General features: G+C 42.9%; 2 protein-coding genes across 6 annotated transcripts in view; both read right to left on the reverse strand.

The window, feature by feature from the left end:
- SCUBE2 (signal peptide, CUB domain and EGF like domain containing 2) overlaps positions 1–16,083 on the reverse strand; it is a 44,167-nt gene extending 28,084 nt beyond the window's left edge. The window contains exons 1-7 of one of the 2 annotated variants that reach the window (XM_071558937.1): positions 15,924–16,083; positions 13,284–13,406; positions 12,715–12,840; positions 9,390–9,524; positions 2,908–3,033; positions 2,403–2,519; positions 1,497–1,583 (exon numbers count right to left, since the gene is read on the reverse strand). In XM_071558937.1, the coding sequence (XP_071415038.1) occupies positions 1,497–1,583; positions 2,403–2,519; positions 2,908–3,033; positions 9,390–9,524; positions 12,715–12,840; positions 13,284–13,406; positions 15,924–16,032 (823 nt within the window). In that variant the 5' untranslated portion in view covers positions 16,033–16,083. The remainder of the gene's footprint in view (positions 1–1,496; positions 1,584–2,402; positions 2,520–2,907; positions 3,034–9,389; positions 9,525–12,714; positions 12,841–13,283; positions 13,407–15,923) is intronic. The other variant, XM_071558936.1, reaches the window with a different exon arrangement.
- Positions 16,084–20,227: 4,144 nt separating this feature from the next.
- Positions 20,228–24,705, reverse strand: part of DENND5A (DENN domain containing 5A) — a 67,867-nt gene continuing 63,389 nt past the window's right edge. For all 4 annotated transcript variants that reach the window (XM_071558942.1, XM_071558940.1, XM_071558941.1 and 1 more), the window contains one exon: positions 20,228–24,262. In XM_071558942.1, the coding sequence (XP_071415043.1) occupies positions 24,079–24,262 (184 nt within the window). In that variant the 3' untranslated portion in view covers positions 20,228–24,078. The remainder of the gene's footprint in view (positions 24,263–24,705) is intronic.

Genomic DNA, 24,705 nt, shown 5'->3' on the forward strand with positions numbered 1-24,705 from the left:
ACTCTACAACCCAAGGTACCGTCCTCTGGATATTCTTGTCCTTAAAACAAATCCCAGCTCCTTGATGATGTTACTGTCAGTCTACCTCCTTATGCCCACACTCAGTCCAGGCTGATCCTCTGACACTTCCAACCAATGCTCACACACTTGGTTACACGTGACACTACTAAACCAGTTTTCTTCAATCCCTCCCAACACACCTCCCCATCCTACCTGTGCTCCCAGTCATTGTGGATTACACCCACACTGAGGGTCTCTTCAGGCTGGTAAACCAAGTGCCATTTGGCCATTTCAATCAAAGGTTATTCCACTCTCTTCCCCTATGTCTAAATCTCACCGAACCTTTCTAGTGAAGACCCGTAAAACACCTAGGAATAACTCACTCTTCAGCATCCATCCTCATGTAACCAAACAACTTTTTCACAGGCTGGACAAATACAATTTTATATAGCACATATTGATTGAGAGAGCTGCAAAGAACAGCTTTTATGTCTGCTTTTTGAAATTCTCTGTATCCTAGTTTTCTGCAGCATCAAGCATATGGTACTTATTCTCAAGTTTTGATAACTTACTGCTTTACTCTCTCACAGTCTCTCATCTCATATTCAGTATTGGGAGGCTGTGTCCAACCTCAAAGAGAAGACAGAGTGCATCTTCTTTCTGCAGAATTTGTTTTTTGGGGTTTTTTTGAGAATAAGTCTATTTATTTATCTGTCTCAACTTGGATTCAGGAGCTCAGAGCTAACCCTACACTTTTGGTATGTTCTTTCTCAGCTTTCATGCTCCATGCCACTTATGTAGTAAAAGTCAGTAAACAGAGTAAACCTCCCTGGCTGCTCAAAGAAAAGGCTTTTTAGAGGTGGATATCCACTCACCCAGCTGCCCTGACACCACAGTGATTGTTTCTCATGCCACTGCCTTCCCTGCAGTGACAGATCCCTAGCGACTGGCATTCTGGGCTGGATGGGAACACCTCTAGGAATAACAACATGGCCTTGCACCCTAACATGTCCTTACAGTCCAATCCACCACTGGGCCCAATTCTCTTCCATGCAGAAGCATACTTTCAGTTGAAGAGAAGCAAATAAAACACTGCTTTCTCCACAATCTGGGCTAAAAAATGGTTAAAACTGTAGCACAGAAGGGACTATACTGCATTCCCATGGTCAATTAGAAACATGGAACTATACACTACTTCAAGGGCAAGTTCCTGATACTTCCATTGACCATCACAAATAAGGTACATAGGTCTTTTACACATTATGGAATAATATTATCCTTTAGAAGGAGTGAAGCATCAAAGGCAGAAATCAGCCCAGAGCTGATGGTTACACTTAAAAAAAAAAAAAAGAAAGAAAGAAAAAAACCAAGCCCCCCCCCCCAAAAAAAAAAAAAACAAAAAACCGAAACCAAACCAAACAAAAAAAACCCAAATCAATTATTTGATCCAAAAGGCTTCAACAAACAGCAAAATTATTTTGGATCACCACTTTTACCCATAAGCAACCGTCGCTTCACCCTCTTGTCCACTTCAGCTGCTCCTGTGGTGTTCCCCTCAGAAATTTCAGCACCCTCTTCCCTCTCTGTAAGGAACATGAAAAAGCCCATGAGTAAAGGTGCCCAGACCAGAACCTCATCTGACTCAATATGTACATACATGCAAACAGCTGCATCGCACGCTGAATCATCAGAGGCACCCAGCACTGCGTGGGCAGAAATACAGTCTTTTTAAAAAGAAAGTAATAAGGAAGATCATGAAGATCCCTCAGTCAAAACCATGAGAATACTTTGCTTCTGTAGCTTCCTTACAAGTCCTGTTTGCTTCAGTATTCTTAACAATACAGAAGATGTGCTACAGATGTAGTAAACAGCAACAAGATGAAAGAACTAACTGAACTGCCATGAACTGTTCTGTTAAGAGCACACTGTCATCATCTATCACGGACAATTACAAGGACCAGACATTTATTTGATTTCAATCAACAGACAACAAACTGTTCCAGAGACTGCAAGAGTTTATAAATCTTAATGACTTTCTTTACTGAATAACTTCATTGCAAAAATTATATGTTAATTGATTTCAGAGTTCCAGTTTTAACAGATGTGCTCCTTGGTTACACTCTGGCTCATGCTATACAAGAAACCAGGTCTAAAATATCCTAGAGGGAAGGAAGGGTGTGACAGGCCTTGTGCTTCAGAGGGACCAGTAGTATTAGGTAGCTACTTATATAGGGGAGCATAAGTTGCCTGGACCCAGAACTAAAAAGTTTCTTAATTTTGAATTCCTTGACATTTTCTATGCATTTTATTATGAAGAGCACTAATCATGAACACACAGCAACACCACACCATCCCAGAGCTGGTCATCAACAGAAAACTACTTCCCTCCATCATTTACTGACCCAGGCAGGTTTTCCCATCCGTGTGCATGATGTACTTGGGGTGACATCCACATATAGGCCCATTATCAGCATCATCACATGTATGTTGACAGCCCCCATTTCCATGATTACATGTCACTAGAAAGAAAATACACATCACATCTCACAAGTACTTCCAGCATCTTTGAAAGACAGTGTGAAATTCTGTTGCCATTTGACCATCCAATACTCCTTCCTAACATGCCCCTTTCCTGAGGAACTCTGCTACACTGAAACACTCTCTTGTGGAGCTGAACTTCCTGTCATTATGAATGATGGCACAACTCCCAAACTACAGACACTATAGCAATTAATAGACTGGTGTGATAGTGTCCACAAAAGGCATTGATTCTAGCTTAATTCAAATGAACACAATTTAGGCGTGTCATCCCACTTTAGCTATAACATACCAAATCCCACATCACTGCAAACAGAACACTATTTGTTCACTTTGGGAAACCATAAGCATATGCAGAATGTTGCATACAAATGCAGCTCCTCTGATTCTTGGACAGTTCAAATCCTGGTCGGCATTCACAGGCAACTCCTCCTTTAGGCGTTTCTCTGCAGATGTGGGCACAGCCATGATCTTTATTCATGCAGCTCATGCCTTCTGTAAAACAGGATAAGTGCAAGAACATGAGTATCCTCAGCATCTCTCTGTGCAGGCAACAAAGTCCATTCAATACACAAACATACGACAGCTTGCTACTTCTGTGAAGACTTTACAATGTCAGGACAAGAAATTTCAGCTTACAGAGGGGAAAGGCAGGAAGTCATCCTGCAAAGTCAATGGCCCCAAGGTTTCTCCTTCTGTATTATTTTCTGTGCCCATGTTCTTTCACTGCAAGGCCAAAAAGGAAGATCTCTAGATTTTTACAGCCCCTGCATTCTCATCCACTGCTCTGAATTTACACCAGTGTTTATAAAACCTTCTCATTTCTTCTATAAAATTTGCAAGGTGGCTGATACTTCACAAGATCCAAGTCTAAAGTGAAGTTCCTATTTCTCTGATTAAAAGAACAACCACCAAATGTAGGAAATGTTTAGCTGACAGTTACAAGAGTCATCCCAATTTCCATTACTGGCCTACAAAGCAGATTCCCAAAGTCATAACCTACCTCAGCAGCGACAAAGGAGGGACCATGCAGACATGCAGATCGTAGAGATGATGTATGTCAATTCTCTTTTCTGTTAACCATTTTGTTTCCTTTTTTCCCCTGATTTCACTAAATACCACTCAAAATAAACCCACTGGGGATTATCACAGTGTTCTGTATTTCCAGATACCTTCCCACTAGACAGAATTTAGTGCCAGCATCTGCTTTAACCCAATGAAAAAGCAGTATGACACTAGTGACTGTACTCCTTTTGCTGCACCTCCTAAAAACATCCTGTCATTTTTATCTCTGACACTTACAAGCTGTTTAGCCACAGCACTCAGTGACTGTCAAAGTGTCTTGTCTGGCCTTTGAAAAAAGATACAGTCAATTAAACAGGGAGAAATAGTTCCTGAAATTATTGTAAAAACTTCCTTCAGCTTGCCCCATGGTTCAGTGAAATCAATGCCTTTACCATTGGCAAGATGGTGATACAGTTTGTGCATATACGACAGAAAACCACAGAGCAGCTGGTTGAGTTATCAAGTGGGATTATTAGAACAAATTAAACAGTAAGTTTTACTTTCAATGGTATACCACAGATTTTTGATGAAATCCTCCATAGCACTACAAAACTGGGAGAGAAGGCAATTGAATGTCTCTCCTCAGGTATACAGAGAACACACCTTTGCCACAAAATTCTCTGCCTTGGCGCATTTGGCTTTAATAAGACAAGTTACACCAAAATGCTCTTTCTTCTCAGTGGCAACATTTCATTTGAACATACTTTGGGTGCAAGGGCTTATCCCACATCACCTCAGTGAACTTCTACTGAGTTGAGCAGTTGCACAATGAGAGGCAGAATGAAAAGGGTGACTACGCAGCTAAAACAGGATGGTGAGAACAATTCCATACCCTATATCTTTTTTAAACTGCCACAGTCCTTTCTGTAGCCTTATTACTAATTGAAACAAACCCACTGCATTGTCAAGCAGAGGTCAGCTCATCACCATTATTTCACTACACTTCAATTAGGTCCTTGCCCCACACTTCTGTTCATGACATCTAAGCCCCAGCTACAGTATCCTTTCTCTATTAAGACAGCTTTAAGCAACAAAAGAATAGACATTGCAGAGCCCAGATTATTCTGCTCTACTGGCTTTTTGATTCCTTTCCCACAGTGAGGACTCTCTGGAAGTCCAACAAGACAATGAGACTTCAAATCCTGCAGCACACAGACACAGCCCAAGGAGCCCACATGAAAGCTGTCATCCATTATTGTGTCAGTCAAGGAACAGATAACCAATGAGGCCACAAATCAGCCTCACTAACGCCAGTGTTTTGGGGAAGGTTCTGGTCTTAAGCATGCAACATGATTTGGTCTGTTAGCTCAGAGGCATTAGAGCGCATTAAGAGAATTAGCAGCTTAGTTTCTATTAACGAAGTTATTCTTTTGTCTCCGTTGAGCTGCCAAAAGGGAAACTGTTCAAGCAGGTACTTTGGTAAAGTTCACTGACATCAGATAAATGGTTTAAATCCTCCATTTGGGACTGCTCTGTTCTGATTGAGCAGAATTCAATCAGGTCTCCACAGAAAGCTAAAACTGCACTTTCCAAATCAGGATACATTTTAATAACAAAGTACCCACTGTGTAACATGGTACTTGACCAAACCCACCAAAATCTAGCTGACCCAAAAGGCACTGTTTTGTAGAAGATACCTACATCCACACATTCTAACATTTACTGTGAAGCTGCTTGTTTCTAAAGATGGTGGAAGATTTCTCCCAGACCCATTTTATAAGGCTATAGGAAGATTTCTCTCAGCCCCATTTTATAAGGTTGTATTAAACAGATGTCTGTAACACCATAAATGCTGTGTGACTACAAACTCCTTCATGGACACAAAGTCTCCCAGGTCACATTGTTCCTGAGCTGTTACAACGGCAGACTGTGACCCAGAACCAAATCCCAAAAAAGTTTTGGTCAAATCCCACCAACGTACTTCCTAGTCACACAATTTCTATTGCACAAGGCCCTGACCTACTGACACACAAGTGTCTTGGGATGGATGACTCTCGATTGCCACACTCAGCCAAGAGAGCCAAATCCAGTGCCTGCCTGGCCAAGCAGATCCCAAGTCAGGTGAGTCCTTTCTGATGGCTGGACCATTTTGAAGTTACCCAGCAAACTACCTGAGCACTCCCATCCCTGTGAAAATGCTGGCAGGACAGGCCAGCACAGTATTTCTCTACCATGTCACACCACATTAATCTCTTACATGCAAAGATCTGTGTTTAAATCTTTCCTTTTTTTTTTTTCCACAAAAGATATAGGGACAACAATCCCAGTCTGCTAAGGGCATTAAGGCGCCATTTAGGGCACACTCAGATAGGCACTGAGTAGGACAGCGGGAGAGGATGCAATTGTTCAAAGTTAGCAGAGATTCTCAGAGGCACCCTCTAAAAACCAAATGTTGAGGAGCCTTAGCACAGCCAGCAGAACAGGACATTCCAGGGATGCTCTAGTCTTTTCTCAAGTTAAGGCAACTTCTCCCAAAAAGCTTTCTAGTTATCACTGTTCTCCACATTCAGGACTCCAAGAGCAGCAGCTGAGATGGTGCCCTGTGTACCAGCTTCCAGTCCACACAGTGATTTCAGGTGTGTCAGATTGCATCTTGCAGATCCTGTTCACTCCCATTGATTCAGCCCAACAAGCAGATAACCATGACTGTGAAATACCACAAGGGAGAGCAGCAAGATTTCCCATCCATTGCAATAGCAACCACAAAATGTACTACATCTTTACCTGTGAAAAGTCTGTTTTCCTTCAAAATTTTGTGTTCTCTAATATGGAGCAAGTTAAACATTGAAATAAGATACATACACATGGATGTCCTGCCAGCTACTTTAACAGCCTCCCAAGGCTGAGAAATTCATTCTCTCATGTGTGGTTGAAGAGCTCATTCAGAGCAGACAGCCAAGGAAAAAAAATAGGGTTGTGCACAACTCCCAGGATACTCTCAGTTCCTGTAGTTTAAGCAGAGCCTAGGCAGAACCATCAAGAGTACCCCTGTGCTTCAGACCAACACAGTTATAACAGAAGGAAAAAATCAACTTTAATTATCAAACCCTCCTCTAATAGCTACCAGTCCTGTATCAAAAATAGCGTGGCCAGCAGGACCAGGGGAGTGATCCTTCCCCTGTATTATGCGTTGGTGAGGCCACACCTTGAATGTTGTGTTCAGTTCTGGGCCCCTCAGTTCAAGAAAGATATTGAGGTGCTGGAGCGGGTCCAGAGAAGAGCAACAAGGCTGGTGAAGGGACTGGAGCACAAGTCCTGTGGGGAGAGGCTGAGGGAGATGGGGGTGTTTAGCCTGGAGAAGAGGAGGCTTAGAGGTGACTGTACCACTGTCTATAACTTCCTGAAGGGAAGTTCTAGCCAGGTGTGGGTTGGTCTCTTCTCCCAGGAACTCAGCAATAGGACAAGGGGCCACAGGCTCAAGCTCTGCCAGGGGAAATTCAAGTTTGATATCAGGAAAAAATTCTTTCCAGAGAGAGTAATCAGGCATTGGAATGGGCTGCCCAGAGAGGTGGTGGATTCACCATCCCTGGAGGTTTTTAAACTGAGATTGGACGTGGCACTGAGTGCCCTAATCTGGTAAATGGACTGGATTTGGACCAAGGGTTGGGCTTGATGATCTCGGAGGTCTTTTCCAACCCAATCAATTCCATGATTCTATGATTTTGAGTTCCATGTCACAGTAGGTGACAAGGCACCCCAAGGAGAGTTACAGATAGACTTTGAAGAGCAGGTGATACTCAGGCTCTGCTGTGACGCTGCTCCTCAGAAGGAATACAACAGCCTCAAGCCTCTTTATCTATCTCAACTCCAGTTCTCTCTTTTTCTGTGTATGTAAAGATCAATATTGCAGAACACAAGGAAGGTCTCTCAGGCGTTAATGTATGAACAATTTTAACTGGGATGGGAGATAGGGAAAAAATATTCCTATTACAGATAAGAAGTAAAACTGGATAGATGGTCTGGGCAGCAAGTGCCAAAGGCTGCTCTGATCAATGCTGAGAGGTCCCAAAAGAGAAGTAATAAAGTAGATACACCAAGTGATGCATGCACAAGGCAGAAACAGAAGTCCTAGCAAGGAGCAGAGAAGCAGAGAACAAAGTGAGGGGAAAGATAAAGCAGTGAGATTTGGCTTACAACAGACCTGCCCACCCAAGGGGAAAAAAAAGTTCCAAAAAAAAGTGGGGAATCCCATGAAGTGCTTTACAGTAATGGAAGAGAGGCAGGAGGGAAACAGACACAGCATGATAAACTGAAAAAAAATGCTTTTAAAGAAAACAAATCAACCGCTTCTGTGTTTTACTAAGAAGAAATAAAGCATTTCAGGCAAAAGCAGTTTTTTTGGTTTCTTTTCAATGAGTTTTGATAAAAATATATTTTATTTATTAGCTTTTGGGGTTAAAAAAGGCATATTTTTCCCCCTTTTCATTTTTCTTTAAAAAAAGCTTAAATTCAGTCGAAATTTTATATTATGCAAAAAAGGGCCTTTTCTGCAAAAGAAGTTAAGAGAAATTAACTGCATCTTGGAAAACAAGAGAACAGAGTCTGCATTCCAGAGGTACAATTTAGGGAACAAATATTAATGACAGGGAATGTTGCTGTTGTTAGTTCAGGGGAGTAGAAGGTACTCAAGTAACAGCAAGTATGAATAAGAGTTGGAAGTCTTTCCTCCCTTGGCATCAGACAAGACAAGGGGTTCAAGCAACCAATTTTCATCCTTAGACACATCATCCATCATGCATGCACACAAACACACATTACTGCTCACAAAACAACGTGAGGGGAAGTGCTTTTCCCACCACTGCAGCCTTCATGCTTGTTCCCACTCCTGGCTGAGCCCCTGCTGCAGCAAACTGAGCAATGGCCTGAGAAACCATTACATCTCACCCAATCCCCAGGAGACTAAGCCCAGGATCAGGGAAGCCGAGAATAAGAATTCTCAAGTCAAACAAAAGATCAATTCACTCTGTCAGATGACTGCCAACTCAGAACACTCATCTGTGGATGGCCATGTACGTCTGCAAATGTTGATCTCTTCACTATGGGAATTTTTAAAGTGAGATTTGTTTATTCATGCTCAGATTCCTCTTATAGTCATGCCAACGATAAGCCATAGATTAAAGAAAGCTTTGCAGCTTTAAATACTTCTTGCTAAGATTTTCACCATACAATTCAATGGACAACTCCCTGATCTGAGCAACCACTTTAAAGTATTCCCTAAGGGCATCCAAAATAATTTTGTTCAATCTGATGTCTGATTAGATATCCAAGACTCTCTGATCTCTCAAAGGTCGCTTCATAAAGGTTTCACTCAAAACAAAGAACATGATTTGAATACCTTTGGGGCTGACAAACTAATAAATCTCTTAGCTGAAACCTAAACACTGCACAGGGAATCTAAAAGGTACCTGCAGGTAATGCAGGTATTGCCCTGTAACTAAGGCCAATGAAAATGGTTGGAATTTGATGTCCCTTCATTTGCTGTCATTCCTTGGATCAGGACACAGCTTAGCTGCACAACAGAGCATCAAGAACTGGGAGTACAGCCTTTAACAAGCACAACACTGCAGACACACAGGTGGGATTAAAGAGGCAGAAGGGATGTAGAGTCTTCAAAGCCACTTAGAAGATTCTGACACATTTTTCTTTTTAAAAGCAGTGAGGACTTCAAGACACTTCACAGCTTTGAAAACCTCAACCTAAAAATACTTTTGAAGATGCTTTAGAGACTTTGCAGTCAGCTTCTGCCGGAAGCTCCTGCCTGGTGCCCAGAGGGCAGCAGCCGGTACCTTCCGAGCGGTGAATGCAGGTATGCTGGTTATCACTCAGGAAGAACCCTTCCTTACAGCGACACTCATAGCTCCCCACAGTGTTGACACAAACGTGCTGGCAACCACCGTTGTTGAACATGCACTCATCTGTATCTGAAAGAGAGAGAAAAAGAGATCAGCTTTGTACTGACACCAATACACTCTGTGTGCACACAGACAGACATTTGGCTCCACGTGTAACCACCCAGGCAGCTGAGACACCCGAGGCTACCCTGTTGTTGTTGTGCTGTCACCCTTGGGAAAGTACATTTTTGCTGCTGCTCTTCCCCTGTTTGCAGTCTGCCCAAGCAGTCACAGGGCTCCCAAGAAATGCTGGCCAGCTAACCAGGGTTGCTTCTTACAGGTAAGTCAGAGTAGCCCCAGTGGAGCCAGGATCAGGGCTCCTCACTCCCACAGGAACATTCCCTGCCCCTCAGTGCAGCTGGATGGCCCTCCCACCCCACAGCCTCACACAGTTACATCTAGGCTGAACAACCATATGTCAATCTGTCTTGCTCAGTGGGAAGCAATTTCAGCTCCAAACCCTTCCAAGCTATAAAAGGTGTTTTCCCAGGAAGCCGCAATTCTGAAGCAAAGGTACAACAAGAGAGATACAAATCTCAAAATAAATTTAGATTGAAACTTATTCCCTGCTCCTTACTTTCACCCTAGCTAGAACTCACACACCACATCTGTTCATCAGAACATCGTAAGCTCAGTTTGATTTATCATCCTCCTCCCTCAAGTCTAGGTCATCATCACTTATCATCAGGGCTGCTGCTATGTTGCCTCACTGCAGTCAAGGACAAGAGCAGAAGTTCTAGAAACAGCTTTAAAGTTGATTTTGCAATATTCAGAGTTTCAACAACACCAGAGAACACAAAAGGGCTCTGCTTGCAAGATAATGGAGAGAATCAGAGTAGAAAAACTAGCTAAACCTTCTGAACAACAGGATCCTCATCCCAATGTCCAGTTCTTTAGAATTTTAGCCCTTAATAAGCACAGTGGTTTTTTGCAACCACTATGAGCAAGTAATTTTCCTATCCTAATTTTCAGAAATACCAATTCTAACAGGAAGTAGAAATGTTCAGCCCCTTAAAAACAGTACAAAACATTGCTGAGGCAAAGCACTAGTCTCGTTTGCAAATTCCTATGAAACATCATGTTAGCTCCCTGTTCTGTTCATTGTTCCTGGCTAATAGTACAATGTTCTTAATTTAACATTGTAGCATTTCTGGCAGAAAACAGCTGTCTTTTAAAAGAGGCTTTTAGTAAGAAGCACAATATAGTATTACAACAGATTTAATGTCTACTGAAGGCAGTGAGTAAACCAATTGGATGCAAAAGAATGTGACCTGCTGTAGAAAAAGAGCAGGCTGACATATCTCCATCACAAAGAAGCTGAGTATTTCGGAGTTCTACAGCGATGTGAATGTGCAAACAATTGTGAATAAACAGCCACCACGAGTCTTTAGTGCTACAGATTTGAACTCCAGCAGATGTTTCTGTCTTACAGACCTTGGAAAGCTTTCAAAAAAATCATCTCTTTCCAACAAGTAATTGTCTATTTGGCTTAAACCCAGGCACACAGCAGAGATCTTCAAAAATAAGGGTGAGAGAAGGGCAACCCTGGCATGAACACAGTAAATAAACAGATTAAGAGATGATGTGATCCAATTTGCTGCATGCCAAAATATTTATTTAACGTTTACATCACATCACAAAATTGGCATGTCTGTGGTGAAAGTTTCACTGTATGTCAGTGACATTTTATTTTATTTTAGAAGTCTGCCATGCCATACTGAGGAGCTCCCCAGTAACACAGCAGGTGGTAGATTTTGGTCTAAGTTATGCCTCGGTCTCACTGATCACAAACAACTCAGATGAAGTATGGCCTAGGGGGGCTTCTGGGTACAAAATACACATATACCTTTTGGTGGCATTGCAAGAGGCAATGTGTTTGTTCACATCCAGCCCTTCATGGTAACCTCAACTGAACTCCACTGTGTGTTTACACAAATGCAAAAAAAAGATGGATTTCCTACTATTTTAAAATTACCAGCAGATATTTTGCTCCCTACCACTTAATTTATTTAAATATTTGGAATCTAGTGACTTCATGCTCTCCTCTGCTTACACTGTTACAAGGTTAATCTGTGGGCATGCAACAGAAGGTAAAACCCAACACAATCCCACTGAACACTCCAGAGCTTTTCTGATTTGTCCCAGCAGAAGATACAGCACAGGGATGGTCTGATCCCTCACCTGATATGCCATACTCTAGTGGGAAATACCCCAGCCAAGCTAACTACAATATTAAAATTATGCTGAGAGAGCAAGTTTCTCTCTGACTGACATGGGCACAGAGTGTGTCCAAGCACATCCACATGGAGTGCAACAGTAGGGAAAAACTGAGCCATCTCTGAAAACGTAAATGGAACAGGTAGCACAGGGCAGAGCCACACAGGGTACGAAGCAGGGCAGCCTCATCAACAGGAGGCTCTGTCCCAGGGAAGTAACACCAGCACCACACCACACTGCCAGAAGGCTGGCAGCTCACACCTTTCTGTACTTCTGTACACTGCTGCACCCTGTGCTACACGATATCACCACAGCAAAGCCACAAGTTCTTGTTATCCATTTTTAAAGATTTTCACTTGTTGGCACCCAAAGAAAGAAACTATTGAGGTCGTAAAGAAAGAAAAGAAAAAGATGGTCAGAGACAGTGTGTGCATACAGGGTCAAGAGAGTGTTGCCAGGATTGAAAACTCTTCCAAAGTTGTGTACTTCGCTTCACACTAACCACCAAGGGAAACTCCAAGCATTTCGCTTCAGTCCCTGTGTGTTTCCATGGCCTCCACCATATACAGCTACTGCACACTCCAAATCATCAGGAAGTATTCAGATGTAGCAAGAGTGAGAAGCCCTCACATTATAGATATATATGACACAGAAGATTTCTAAGCCTGAATACCCACTTGACAACTGATCCTGAACTAACTTTGGAACTGAGAGGACAATGATAGCACATGTTCTTTTATGTAAACTCATTTAGCATAATAATAGATGACACTTCATACACTTAAACCCAATACGCTTAACAGAAATGAAGCATAGTTATGCTCATTTACAGAAAGAGCCACACCGAGATGGTACAGCAGTACCTGGAAATCCTTCGTCCTGTATGCAACATTCTTGTCTATCTGAACTGATCAAGCCCAGCAGATAGCCATGTTTCCCTTGGATGGAGTTAAAGGGTTATGTCAGCATCACCACTCACACTGCTCCTGAATACACTTCTTACCCAGGCAGTTGTGGCCATCATGAGCCAACATAAAACCATCATAGCAAGTACAGCGGTAATTTCCTGGAATGTTGAAACACTCGTGGACACAGCCTCCATTGAAGTCATTGTCACATTCATCAATGTCTAAGGAATAAAGCAGAAGTCAATATGATAGATGTTTGCTTGAGCGTTATAGACAGAGATGCGACTGCATAAATGTGAGCAGCAACTGCTGTCCAAAATCATCACTGTCTTGCAAATAGCCTAGGTTTAACACATTACTTGCTGAATGTTTCTAAGCAGTGACAATATGCCCTGAGACCCCCTTGCAGCTTAATCTCATAGTTTTTAAGCCTGCTGGTTAAAAAACAAACTAATTACCAGGCTGAGTGAAATGACTAGGTGAAAACCACTGCAAACTGTCTACCTCTGATTTTGTAAACAAGAAGTAAATCAGATGAAGAAACAATGACTATTTTGATTTAAAAACATTCCACATATTCAAAACCATTATTTTTTAATGGCTCTATCTAGTTAGAAATACCCCATGCTGACACAGGCAGAGCACAGTGCTCCAGTCACTTTACCTTCGCATTTCTTGCCTTCACCAGCATAACCCACTTTGCACATGCACTTGTACAGCTTCGGGGTGTTTTGACAAATAGCATCTGGGTGGCAGTCGTCAAGCCCCAGGGCACACTCATCCACATCTGTGAAAAGACAGCAGATTCAGAAGGGGTGTCAGCAGGGGAACAGGGCATGTCTCCAGTACACATCACTGATGGGGTGACAAGGCTGAGCATCTCTTCGTGGTGCACACATGCATGTTGTGTATATTTGTGAGTCAGGACAGAAACATGCAGAGATTGTACCTGCACTTAAATTTGTATAATGTTCTACCTGCATACAGATGTACTTGTATGCAATTCAGGTAAGTTCCTGTTAAGCTCTTCTCTCTCTCTCTCTCTCTGTGTGTGTGTGTGTGTGTCGGCTTCGCGAACGAAGATTTGGGAAGGGCAGTCTCCACGTGGGTGTGCCCTTCCAGCCTGCGCAGTGCATTTTAGGTGAGGCTCAGCGTGTGCAGAACTGGCCCCACCGTTTAAATCCTGAGGTTCATCTGCCATGGCCAAGTGAGCTTGGACGGTGACAGTGAAGTCCTCAGGACTAGAACTTACAGCACCCAGCATTTCCCAGGAGGTCTCCCATCCAAGTACTAATCCGGGGCTGACCCTGCTGACCTTCCGAGATCTGACGGGATCGGATGTCAGGGAGGCATTTAACTGCCATAAGCTCTTCTACCCGTTGATAAATGCATCCAAAACAATTATTATGGGCTAGATGCTCCATGAAATTCAGCTGGCAGTTTTACAGAGATTCATTAGAGATTGTTAATCTTTCTGATTGACAAAAAACAGTTATTGAAAGAATTTTTGATCACATCCATGCATCACCTGCAGGAAGCCAAATGATTTTTAGACTAACAGGGGAGTTGATAGAAATGTACTTTCAAAGTCACCACCACCACGTTAAAAGACTGACTTACCATTAAACAGATGTACAATCCAAAAATAATTTTTTAGATACAAGAATAGTACCTGGGGAGTAGCATTGCCAAATTACCTTCACAAAGCACAGCATATTGAAGGAAAATATCCAGGTGGAAACTTCAGAGTAGAGAAAATGAAGAGAAAGGGAAACACCAACAGGAAGAAGTCCTGGAGATAAAGAAGTATAGACAGAAGAAAAGGAAGAAAAGTTACAGGCAGCAGAAGACATCAGCAGAAGTACTTCATACACCAGAAGAGAACTGAACCATGGAAACAGGAAGATTTCCAGCAACTGGCTAAAAGGAAGAATTGTTGAAGCAACACCCCACACAGGTATAAAAATTGTCTCCTAAAACAAGAAGCAGCACATGAGTATCAGCAGAAAGTGACTGCTTCAATAGTCAGCTACTTTTTATAGTGGGGATCACTGTCGAAAGGGGAATTTCAGCCAGCACTTCTCCCATTTACAATTATAGCATTCATCCTGCCTTTTTTTTTTCCTTTCCCCCAGTCACAAAATATGCCTGTAGGTACTGCAGCAGCTGCCAACTGCAGAAAGTGCTCACTTGGTTTTAACTCCTAATGGGGTTTGGCAACGGGAAACAAGGCAAAGAGCCAGTGCTAGAGCAGCAGTGCTTCCTGGCTCTCAGGTGCACACAGTAGCAGCGACTTGGGTCCCCAGATACTGCCACCAGAACGCAAGGAAAAGGTGGAAAACAGTGGGGAACAGCTGGAAGAGAAGCAAATGCCACTTCCTCTCAAAGCAGAGAAGTCAAGCCATTAAAAAATAAGGGAGGCTGTGGATTGAGGGAGCAACTTATGAAAGGACGGGTGCAAAGAATGGCTGAGAAACCTCCAGCTAGTGCGGTTCAGACTGGGGCAGAAGGAAAGGATGGGCAGGGAAGGATAGACAGCGGGCAGGAAGGAGCATCACCAGCACGCCCCCGGCACTGAATAGCTGTCCCCTTCCCAGCCTGAGCCACAGGGACACACCTGCCCTGGCAAGAGGGGGCCCAGAAAGCACCCAGCACAGGGCGCTTCCCCCAGAGCCATGACAGAGACATCAACTACAGCTCGTGCCAGCGGCGAGACGTTTTACATTAACCCTCTGTGGTCCGCAGCGTGAGGTAAAGAACTGCACTGAGAAGCTCCAGCACTAATGCATGCAGAGGCATGGAAAAGAGGGCTAGGGAAAATCCGTAGGCACAGGGAGCGAGATTTCCCCTTGCAGTGACAGTGTCCTGAGCCGAAAAGACACCCTTGCAGGAACGAGACTGAGGCAAACATCGCAGCCTTCAACTTGGCAGGAGGCGGCGGAGACTGCGGGAGAACCGCTGGGCTTGTTCCTCGGGGACCAAAGGCAGCTTCGCCCGCGCCACACTCAGCTTACACGCCGCTCCCCGGGCCGAGGTGCCTTGTCCTGGAGCTCACCCCTCTCCCGGAGGAGAGGGAACTGCCGAGAAATCAGCATTCGCACCCGAGGCGCCCTGCGAGCTGCGATCCTCCCCGGCTCCGGCCGCGGTCCCGCCGCTCCCCTTCCCCTCCCTTCGCCCCCGGTCCCCCCCGCCCCGGGTACCGCGCCCAGTAGCCCTGCCGGGACGGGAGGATGGGGAGCCGCTGTCAGGGGCTCACCGGGCAGGGGCGGAGGGCACCCGCATGGTAAAGGCAGGGGGCACTCACCGGGCAGGGGCAGCGCGGCAGGGCCGCCCGGCGCGGGCAGCAGCAGTGGCAGGACCAGCAGTGGCAGCGTCCTCGCCACCGTCGCGCCGCGGCGGCCGCTGGACCCCATCGATGGCGCTGCGGCGGCTGCGCTGCGGCTGCTGCCGCTGCTGCCGGGCGGGAGGAGGCGGCGGCCGAGGGAGGAGGTGTCTGCGGGCGCTCGGCCCGCCTCACACTGACAGCGGGCGCGGGGCGGCGAGGGCTGGGCGTGCCCCCCCTGCCCTGCGCTGCCCCCGGGCGAGATGAGCGCACCCCCGGCACGCGAACCGCCCCATCCATCCATCCATCCGTCCGTCCCACAGGAAAACCCCCTCCCCGAGTCGCAGCGGCGCTCGCACACCTGCTCAGCGCCCCAAACACAGGTGTCCCGCGGGGCCGGTGCCTCCCGAAGGAACAGGGATACCGCACACGCAGGCTGCGGTGCCAGCGGCAGCTCTGCCTGACCCGGGCTCCGCTCGGCCGCGGCGCGGGGAACCAGCTCCTGCCGCGGAGACGAGCCTGTGCAGGGGCCCTGTCTGCCGGCGCCCTGTCACAACCCAAACAGAGCTCGCTCCAGCCTCACTTGTGTTTCTTCAAAAATACAGCATTACTATTTTTATAACGTAATTTCACGCCACTGCAGCGCGTGAATTCCCGCCTGAAGGCCAAACCAGAGCCCACACCCTCCCACCTCCATTCCCAGCCAGGGATTTCTCACATCTATCCCTCCTTTGGCAGGTAGAAGTGGCTCATACATTATTCACCGAAATTACAATTTCCTAAATAATGTCTGACCTTTCAGGGTGCAAGTGAAAGCAGGCAGTATTCTTTTCCAGCCCTCCCTCCCATCCCCATCTCACTGCCCTTTCTCTTTTGTTTTCTTCTGTGAGAAATACCGAGCCATTTCTAGTTGCAAGGGTGGTTTATACACATTAGTAAATCTTCAGAATGAAACTTTCCCTCAGTCTTTGTCTTTGTTTCCTTAATGGTAGCTATAAATTACCACTCTCCATTATCAGTGGAGCATCAGGCTTCATTGCTTTTGAAATGATCAAAGTTATTCTCTTTTTAAATCCAATGAGAAACAACCCATTGTGTTCTTCCTGGATGGTTTCGGTCTTAGTCAATCTCATCTATAAATACATAGAGCTGCTCATTAAACACTCTAAGGATTCTCCAGCCCCACACCATACCCCAAGCCTCCCCTTACCAACAAAAAAGTAATAAATGAGCGAAGGCTTTCTTGACAGTTTCCATGATCTCATGAATAAACAATCATACAGTGGGAATTTGCACATCCACACATCTCTCAACCAGCGATAACAGTCAAGGTGTCTCCACAAACAACTCTCCCAAGTGCACAGAGAAGACATTTCCCATCCAGGCATGTGACTTCAAGCCACTTTACAGAAAAGTTGGTAATACATTTCAGGCACTTTCCAGTCAAGTTTCCTCAATGAACTTGACCAGTATTAATCAAATTTTTTCACAAGATTTGACAAAAGACTTAAAATAGGAACACATACGAAGACTGTAGCAAAAAACCCAGTAAGAGACATTGAAGAGTCATATATCTAAAATAACTAAAGCTTTCTGAGACATAGTAAAAGCAAAGCATCTTTCTTACTTCTGTAAACTAAAACATTAAGTGAAACATAAATATTTGGGAATGCCTGAGTTAGATCAAAAGATCTCAGTGCAACTTGAAAAATAAACAGAACAATATCAAATTTATCTTAGCTAATGAAACCATTTCTTATACATAAATCTCTAAGTGTTTTGTGAGGGATCCTGGCTATTATTTCACATATAAGCCTCATTTGTTTATGACGAAGAATTGCCATTAAAATATCTCTTTCTTAAAGATACAAACCAGACAAGCTCAGACCTCAACTTGGAGGTCTTTGTGTAGCCTTTTAAAATATTTCTGTTCAACTGCAGAGTCACAGTGACAGATGACTGCTCTGGGTACTAAGATCTTTACTGGGAGAGAGTAGCTAGAAAAACTTTTAAGCCTAAACTTCAGCACTAAGTTAAGTATGAGAAAAGGAAAATAAACATACCAGGGCAGTTCAACAGGAAGAGACCCCAAAGAGCACTGTTTGGGGCTTTTCCCAGCAATTTAAGATAAATTAAAAATCACAAAGTTTCAGGGAGGAAAATAGCTACTGGTAAACATCTGTAAGAATTGCATGCAAATAGGGTATTTTCATATATTCTGCATAATGATCCTAAAACCAACAGCAGTGCTTTAGCTCATCTGGATACTACACAGCATCTCAGTCTCGAACAAAATCTTCTGTGTTGTGTGGGCCAGAGTCCCATTCAGTTCTGTTCCACAGGTGCTTTGGGGGGGGACACGTTCGGCTCATTGATGTTTGGAGAAAGGCTGCACATCAGGAAACTCTCAGCTCTTTCCAACTGCACCACTGTGTGTCATCACCTTACAATATTGCAAAGACATCTGGATTGCCATTTCATTGGCACTTCAGTGAGAAGCAGTTGCTCAGCCCAGCAGACTTACACTGCATCATATTGACCCAAAATTTAGCATGACTGAGTGAGCTTGTGACAGAAGATGAAAACGGCGGGGATGGGCCAGGGGAAGGTGCCAGAACAAGCAAAGGAACAGGGCAGACAAGTGAGGAAATAAGTTTCAAATATTTAATTATTCCAAAGCTTTTTCACACCCATAATGTCTTAGAGCTGTAACTTCAATACTTACTCATCTCCAGATGTATACTGAGTTTTGAATAACTGTTTTATTTTAAATTAACCGCTTAAGCTTTCAGACTTCCCAACTTTGTATCCAAGGGTTTATCAAGCTACCAAATAGGTTTTTGAATTCTATGTAAAACAACACATCTTCAGTTACCAGCATTCAATTTTGCAATTTAACAGTGGCCTTCCTTCTAAGTAGGACCTGCAAAGGGCTTGTCTCAGACAGAGAGGAAATTTGGAGTTTCTCTGGTCATAAGGAGTCTAAAAAACCCTCTCACATAATAGATACTTTTTGTCTAACTTCCCTGGAACAAATATCAGATCCACCACATTTTAAATGTTGTAGGATTTGCATCTTAAAATCCCACTATCAATGAAGCGTACAGTTCCTCTTTATTGCAGAACTGAATACAGTCTGTTTTATTAAAGAATCTGCATCTTTGAGTTACTAGGGGGGAAAGGAGACATTTCACTATGTAAAATAACTTTTAGATCTTTGTATTTCTTTGTGAGAACTTTCCAAGTCATAACTGCAACAAATGTTAACATTTCTAGACTTGTGCCTGGACCAGTTAGTCAACAGACAATCACTGCCACCAGCAGCTGCACAACACACTTTGCCCACTGTTGTTTGCTCCTTTCCCTTTGAGGAAGTCTGAAATATTTGACACTACCTGTGATGAAGGGAATGTGCTTCCAAAGCTGCACTTACCTCAAAGCTCCATCCAGGCCTCCCCACATCTATCCCTGTGGTGTCCTGCAGAGGAATTAGAAGCAGGTCTCAAAAGCCCAGGGAACCGAGATGGCCTCAGCCGGTAGATCTGGCATCTCACACAGGCTCAGTACACCCGGCAGCAGGTGCTGAGTTCATGACTGCACCCCCCAAACCTGCCCAAGGATCACAAGCACCACTTCGCCAGAGCACAGGTCACCCTCTCAGCATCTCCCCAGTGAGCCCACAGGATGACACCATCAGTTGTTGGCAGTGCAAAATCACCATCAGTGCTGGCAGTGAGGAATCACCAGCAGCTCAGGAAGACCAGCGTGGTTCCCCCAGGAGAGATACTAACACTTACTTGGCCTTGCTTAAAAAAGCCTCCACCACAGAGCAGGGCATGCATAAGCGGTGAAGGAAGAGAGATACCTCCAAATTAGTGATCAAACTCCTTCCGTTCTGTGTTTTCCTTGATGGTATAAAGCATTCAATGATGACCTCAAGCAGTTTGAAACGGAGTGAATGGTAGCACATACATGTGTGTGTACTCACAGGCACCTTCCAAGATCTGCAATAGTCACTTGCCTTCCTGTTCTCCCCATTCCCTGATTACTGAGTAGGCATCTCTTCCACTGATGTCAGTCTGATCAACAACAGCAGCTTGGGAAGGCTATGCTGGTGCTGGGAGAGGAGGCTGGATTTAGTTGAACAGATCACACACAAAACTGTACAAAAAAGGCCTCCTGAAATGAGACACTAAAATGTGACACACACAACTGCAGTTAGGCAAAAAAGATGATTAGCCAAATTATAAGAGGCTTTTGAAAATAGCACATTAATGCTATTTTTTCATGTTAGAAGACAAATTTTATTGCAATTCAGCAAATGAGCTACACCTGTAAAACTGCTTTGTATATCCAATTCACATTTAATGTCCAATGGATTGAAATGTCACAAGAAAAATAAAAAAGGAAAGCAGTACCTGGTTTTGTCATAATGTAAACTTCAACACGGCCCTTAAAAAAACCAAGCCAGTGATTTCCCTATGTAGTAAAATATATAATTTTATAAGGTATTGATGATTTATCTTAGTTTAACAGCCAACCTCTAGGTATAAAATAAGGAGCTACAAAGATGTGAAGAACATGTACAATATCTTCAAGTATTTTCAAGTATCCTATAGTATCTTGCACTACGGACAAAGATCATTTGACAATATACAGAAAAAGTTAACTCTGAATAGTTTCACTGCAGAAATCTTAACATATTCATGAATTCAAAACACATAAAAAATATGGATCATCCAGCTAAGTAGGTCCCATTTAAACAATTTGAAAAATATTCTTCATAATGGAAAAAGTTGTGGAATAGTCTTCCATTCATGAATATGCTTTCAGCTGCAGAATGTCAGATGGTTACGTTTATGGCAGGTAAAGGCTTTTTTTTGTATAAACTTATCATCATAGTATTTAATTACATTAAATCAAGTTTTATTAATTTCCACTTTCTTTTTTGTATAAAGTATCATTGTAAGAATTTTGACAGCATTAATCAAAGAAGCATAAATAATTTATAGGCTTTTCCCCCCCCCTCAAATCAGGTGTCAGCCTGTAAACATGTTTGGCCAATGTAGCACTATATATTTACTGCGTTATGAACTGCTTATTTTTTATCACTGTATTTCTCTCTACAGAATGCATGTGTGCTGTTAAAAAAAAAAAAAGAACACAACTTGCCATTAAGTGTCACCAAAAAATTGCCCACCAAACAACAGAAGAGCATAGCCATATTAACCTGCCCCCACCAAACCCGCCCCCTTATTTTACAAACAGGGGGAAAAAGTTACAACTTCATTATTCTGAAAAAAGGGAGATGGATTTTAAAAGGCTCTAGTTAAAAAGGTGCTAACTACACCATTTGTTCTTATACAGTCACCCAGTTCAGCAGAATGGCCCAGAAAAAGCAAATGTTCGATCCTAACCTTATCCTGTGGAACTCATGCTAGCAACATCCATGAAAGTAGGAGGTTGGTTTGTGGCAAACACTGAAGAGTGGCAGGGATTATGGTTGCTACTACTGACTGGACTGTTCTCAGACATACCAGACAAACCTCTTCCCAAAAACCTGTCACAGGCTACCACACAGTTATATTTAATATCTCAGCCTTCCTTGGTTGCTTATGGTTCTAACAAAACCAGCTTTTTTTTTTTCTGCTGCACTTCAGAACCTCCTACTGGTCCTTTAGTGGAGAAAATCCTTCCAGACGTGGAAGTCTATAGCAAAAAGTGCTTTGAATCCTAACAGGATTAAGCATAGGCCCCATGTGAGAGAAGGAGGAGGGGTCTATAGCATAAAGTAATGGAGGAGCTGGGATTATGACCTCTGTGACTTCCTTTTGCACCTGGACTGCCAGCATACAGGGTGTTGTCATTGATGGACAGCACCATCCTCATGGGCCAGCCAAGGACCCCACTGCTTGGGAATCACCAAACCCCACCCTCTGTCCATCCGCACCAAAACAGCCATTTAACCAGTCATATTATCTCGCACCAGAGGAACTTGTGCAAAGAAGAAGAACAACAACAAAAAAAAGAACCTTAATTCAGGGTGATTACCTCATGCAAGATAAAATTAATCCATACCTAATACTCCAAGATAAAAAGGCTTTAACAGAATCAACTGATCTATTAAGGTCAAAATATGGAACCCTCCTTTCTTATGTAGACATATTCCCCGTAAAATATACAGGCTTTAGAGTAGCTGAAAGCACTGCAAAATTATTGTTTTGCTATTATTAATGCATCAACAAGCAATTTTGTGCAAGTGTATAAAGGTTATCCCAACATACTAAGTTGAGTACATCAAATTCTTAGAATGAACTACAACTGTTTTATTTTCGCCCTTCCAAAGCTGGAAAAAAACCACAAACAAACCAAACCACACCTGCACACACAAAACACTTCTGTGAAATGCTACTGTAAGCTCCACACTGTGAAAGAATTCACATCCACCCCACGTGAGGAGTGGCACTGCCCTCACATCTTCCTGATGCTACTGTGAAATCAAACAAGAATCTTGCTCTGATAAGTAGTGACAAAGGAACTTCTCCATTTAATAATGAAATAAATAGGACAAAAGTAAAAATAGTCTAAAATTTAATACATGTGCTATATGCATAAATTATGGAAATAAAACTATCACAAGATGTGACTAAGTTGTATGTAAAGAAAAAGTGCTACAACATTGAATGAACCAAAAAACTTGGACTCTGCTTCTCAAAAGGGAGACAATACTGAAATAAGTTTATACAGTGGAGACCTCTTAAATACACAGCCCTGAACATCTGTACAGTAAATTGTGATGCTGATAAATCAGCCTGTTCTTAAATCACATACTCATTTCAAAGAGATTTTTATCAGAGGGTTCACATGAACAGAGATGCCTTTAGGCATTTGCCAAGTTTCAGATCTCCAATAAATTAAGCTTTCAAAATGTTTGTGTTTTATAGGAGAAATGCACTAAAGCTTTCTCTGCTAAAAACAAAAGCAACCCAAATGAAGCAGACTGTGTCAAAAGGATCTAAGACATATGCATTCAAAAGGAAAAAAAAGCCTTAATATTCACTGTCTTTTCAGAAAGATTAAGGAATCCTTATACTTGTTAGTAAGGTATACTGTTATTACTTTGGAGGGGTGGAATTAACATCTTTATTTAGTCATCTGGCATTTGGGGAACTCATATCCCTCTTTATTAGAAGCTAAGGGAATTAACAACAGCAACCATAAATCAGCCTCTTCAAGTCTGGTGTAAGTGGAAACCTTTTTGTGTTATGAACAACTATTCCAAGTTTTTCATTTAAGTGGGCTACACTGTAAATTCTTAATTGCAATATAATATAACCAGTTGTATCATAGAAGATTTTTTTTTAAGACAAACTTACAAAACACAATGATAGGTTAAATAAATAAAAAACATCAGTTAAAAAACAGACTTAATTTCTTCTTCTGTGCAATTACGTACCAATATGAAAAATATTACTTTGATCTCTGGACATTTCATGGTTCAGTCTTCTGGATTTCACTAAAAATAATACTGACAACAAAAATAAAGGAAAAAATAACTGTTGATAAATCAGTGCTTTGGAGCTATTAAAAAAAAAGCACACATCAGATCTGTAGTTCTCTTGCAGCAGAACATGACCCAATACGTTAAAAATCAAACACTGGTAATAATGTTAATATAGAAAATATTAGTTTAAAAACTATAGAATGACCTTCTCAGCAGAAATGGAGTGTATACATTGGGGTCTACGACATACAGCATATCTGAAGGCAAGTTCACAGAATGCTGAAAGGCTCACTGCACATTTTCTATGGCAAGGAAATACTGCAGCTTTAAAATAAGCTGCACAATACTCATCTCTATCTCTTTCACATGAAAGTGTGTAAAAAGCAAATCAGCAAATAAACTCTAAAATAGATTTATACCAAAATCCTCTTTTTTACATTGAGTTTACAGCTTCTATCCATTTGCCTGTACTATTTTTGGAGTTTCCTTCAAGAAAAGTCAAAGTTGCATTTCTGGGCCATGAACAAGTTCACGATACAATGTACTGGCAAGACAGAACTTTTGCATACTGAGATCCACTCCTTGTTGCTTTTTTTGTTTTTGTAAAGACAGTTTTTCCTGTGGGACAAGAGGTCAAATGTCGATTCCTTTGACGAGAGATGCCTCCAGCGTGATGTTGAACTCCTGTAAGGTCTGCAGCACTCGAATCAAAGAATTCACCAGTGTATGATCCTTGATCAGTGCTATCTCTTCATACATCTGTGCTGTGATCGGGCAGTCTGCCAGCAGGGCGATCCAGTGATGCAAAAGGTGGTCTCTGACAAGGTGGGTATTTGCAGTTTGGAAATAAAAACAAAGCCAAGTTAATCTTGCATCTGCACAGACATGATTTCTATTCTTTGCCTTTGAAGTAGACCTACAATCCTTTCCACTCATTTTTATAAGACAGGGAAGAGAAAGTAATTGTCTGTGGAACTTCTTTAAGTAGGGAGCATCCATGACAAACACATTTCTAGGTTTTCCACTCACATCAAGATGGGGCTCTCCTAAAAGCCTCAGAAGTTCCAAACAGGCCCAAAGTCAGTAGTCTGTTCCAGTGCCTCTGTGTCAAGAGGTTTCTAGATGGGCCCAGCTTCTCTCCTACCCATCTCCTACAATGAGCAGGAGGAAGGTGGGGAATTCACCCAACCATTAGCTGGAAAGGTCTCCCTCATGGGCAGTGTTCTGATTCTATCTTGCAACCTTGCTAGCTGTACCCGA

Source organism: Pithys albifrons, chromosome 6 (genome assembly GCF_047495875.1).
Source record: "Pithys albifrons albifrons isolate INPA30051 chromosome 6, PitAlb_v1, whole genome shotgun sequence".
Taxonomy (NCBI): domain Eukaryota; kingdom Metazoa; phylum Chordata; class Aves; order Passeriformes; family Thamnophilidae; genus Pithys; species Pithys albifrons.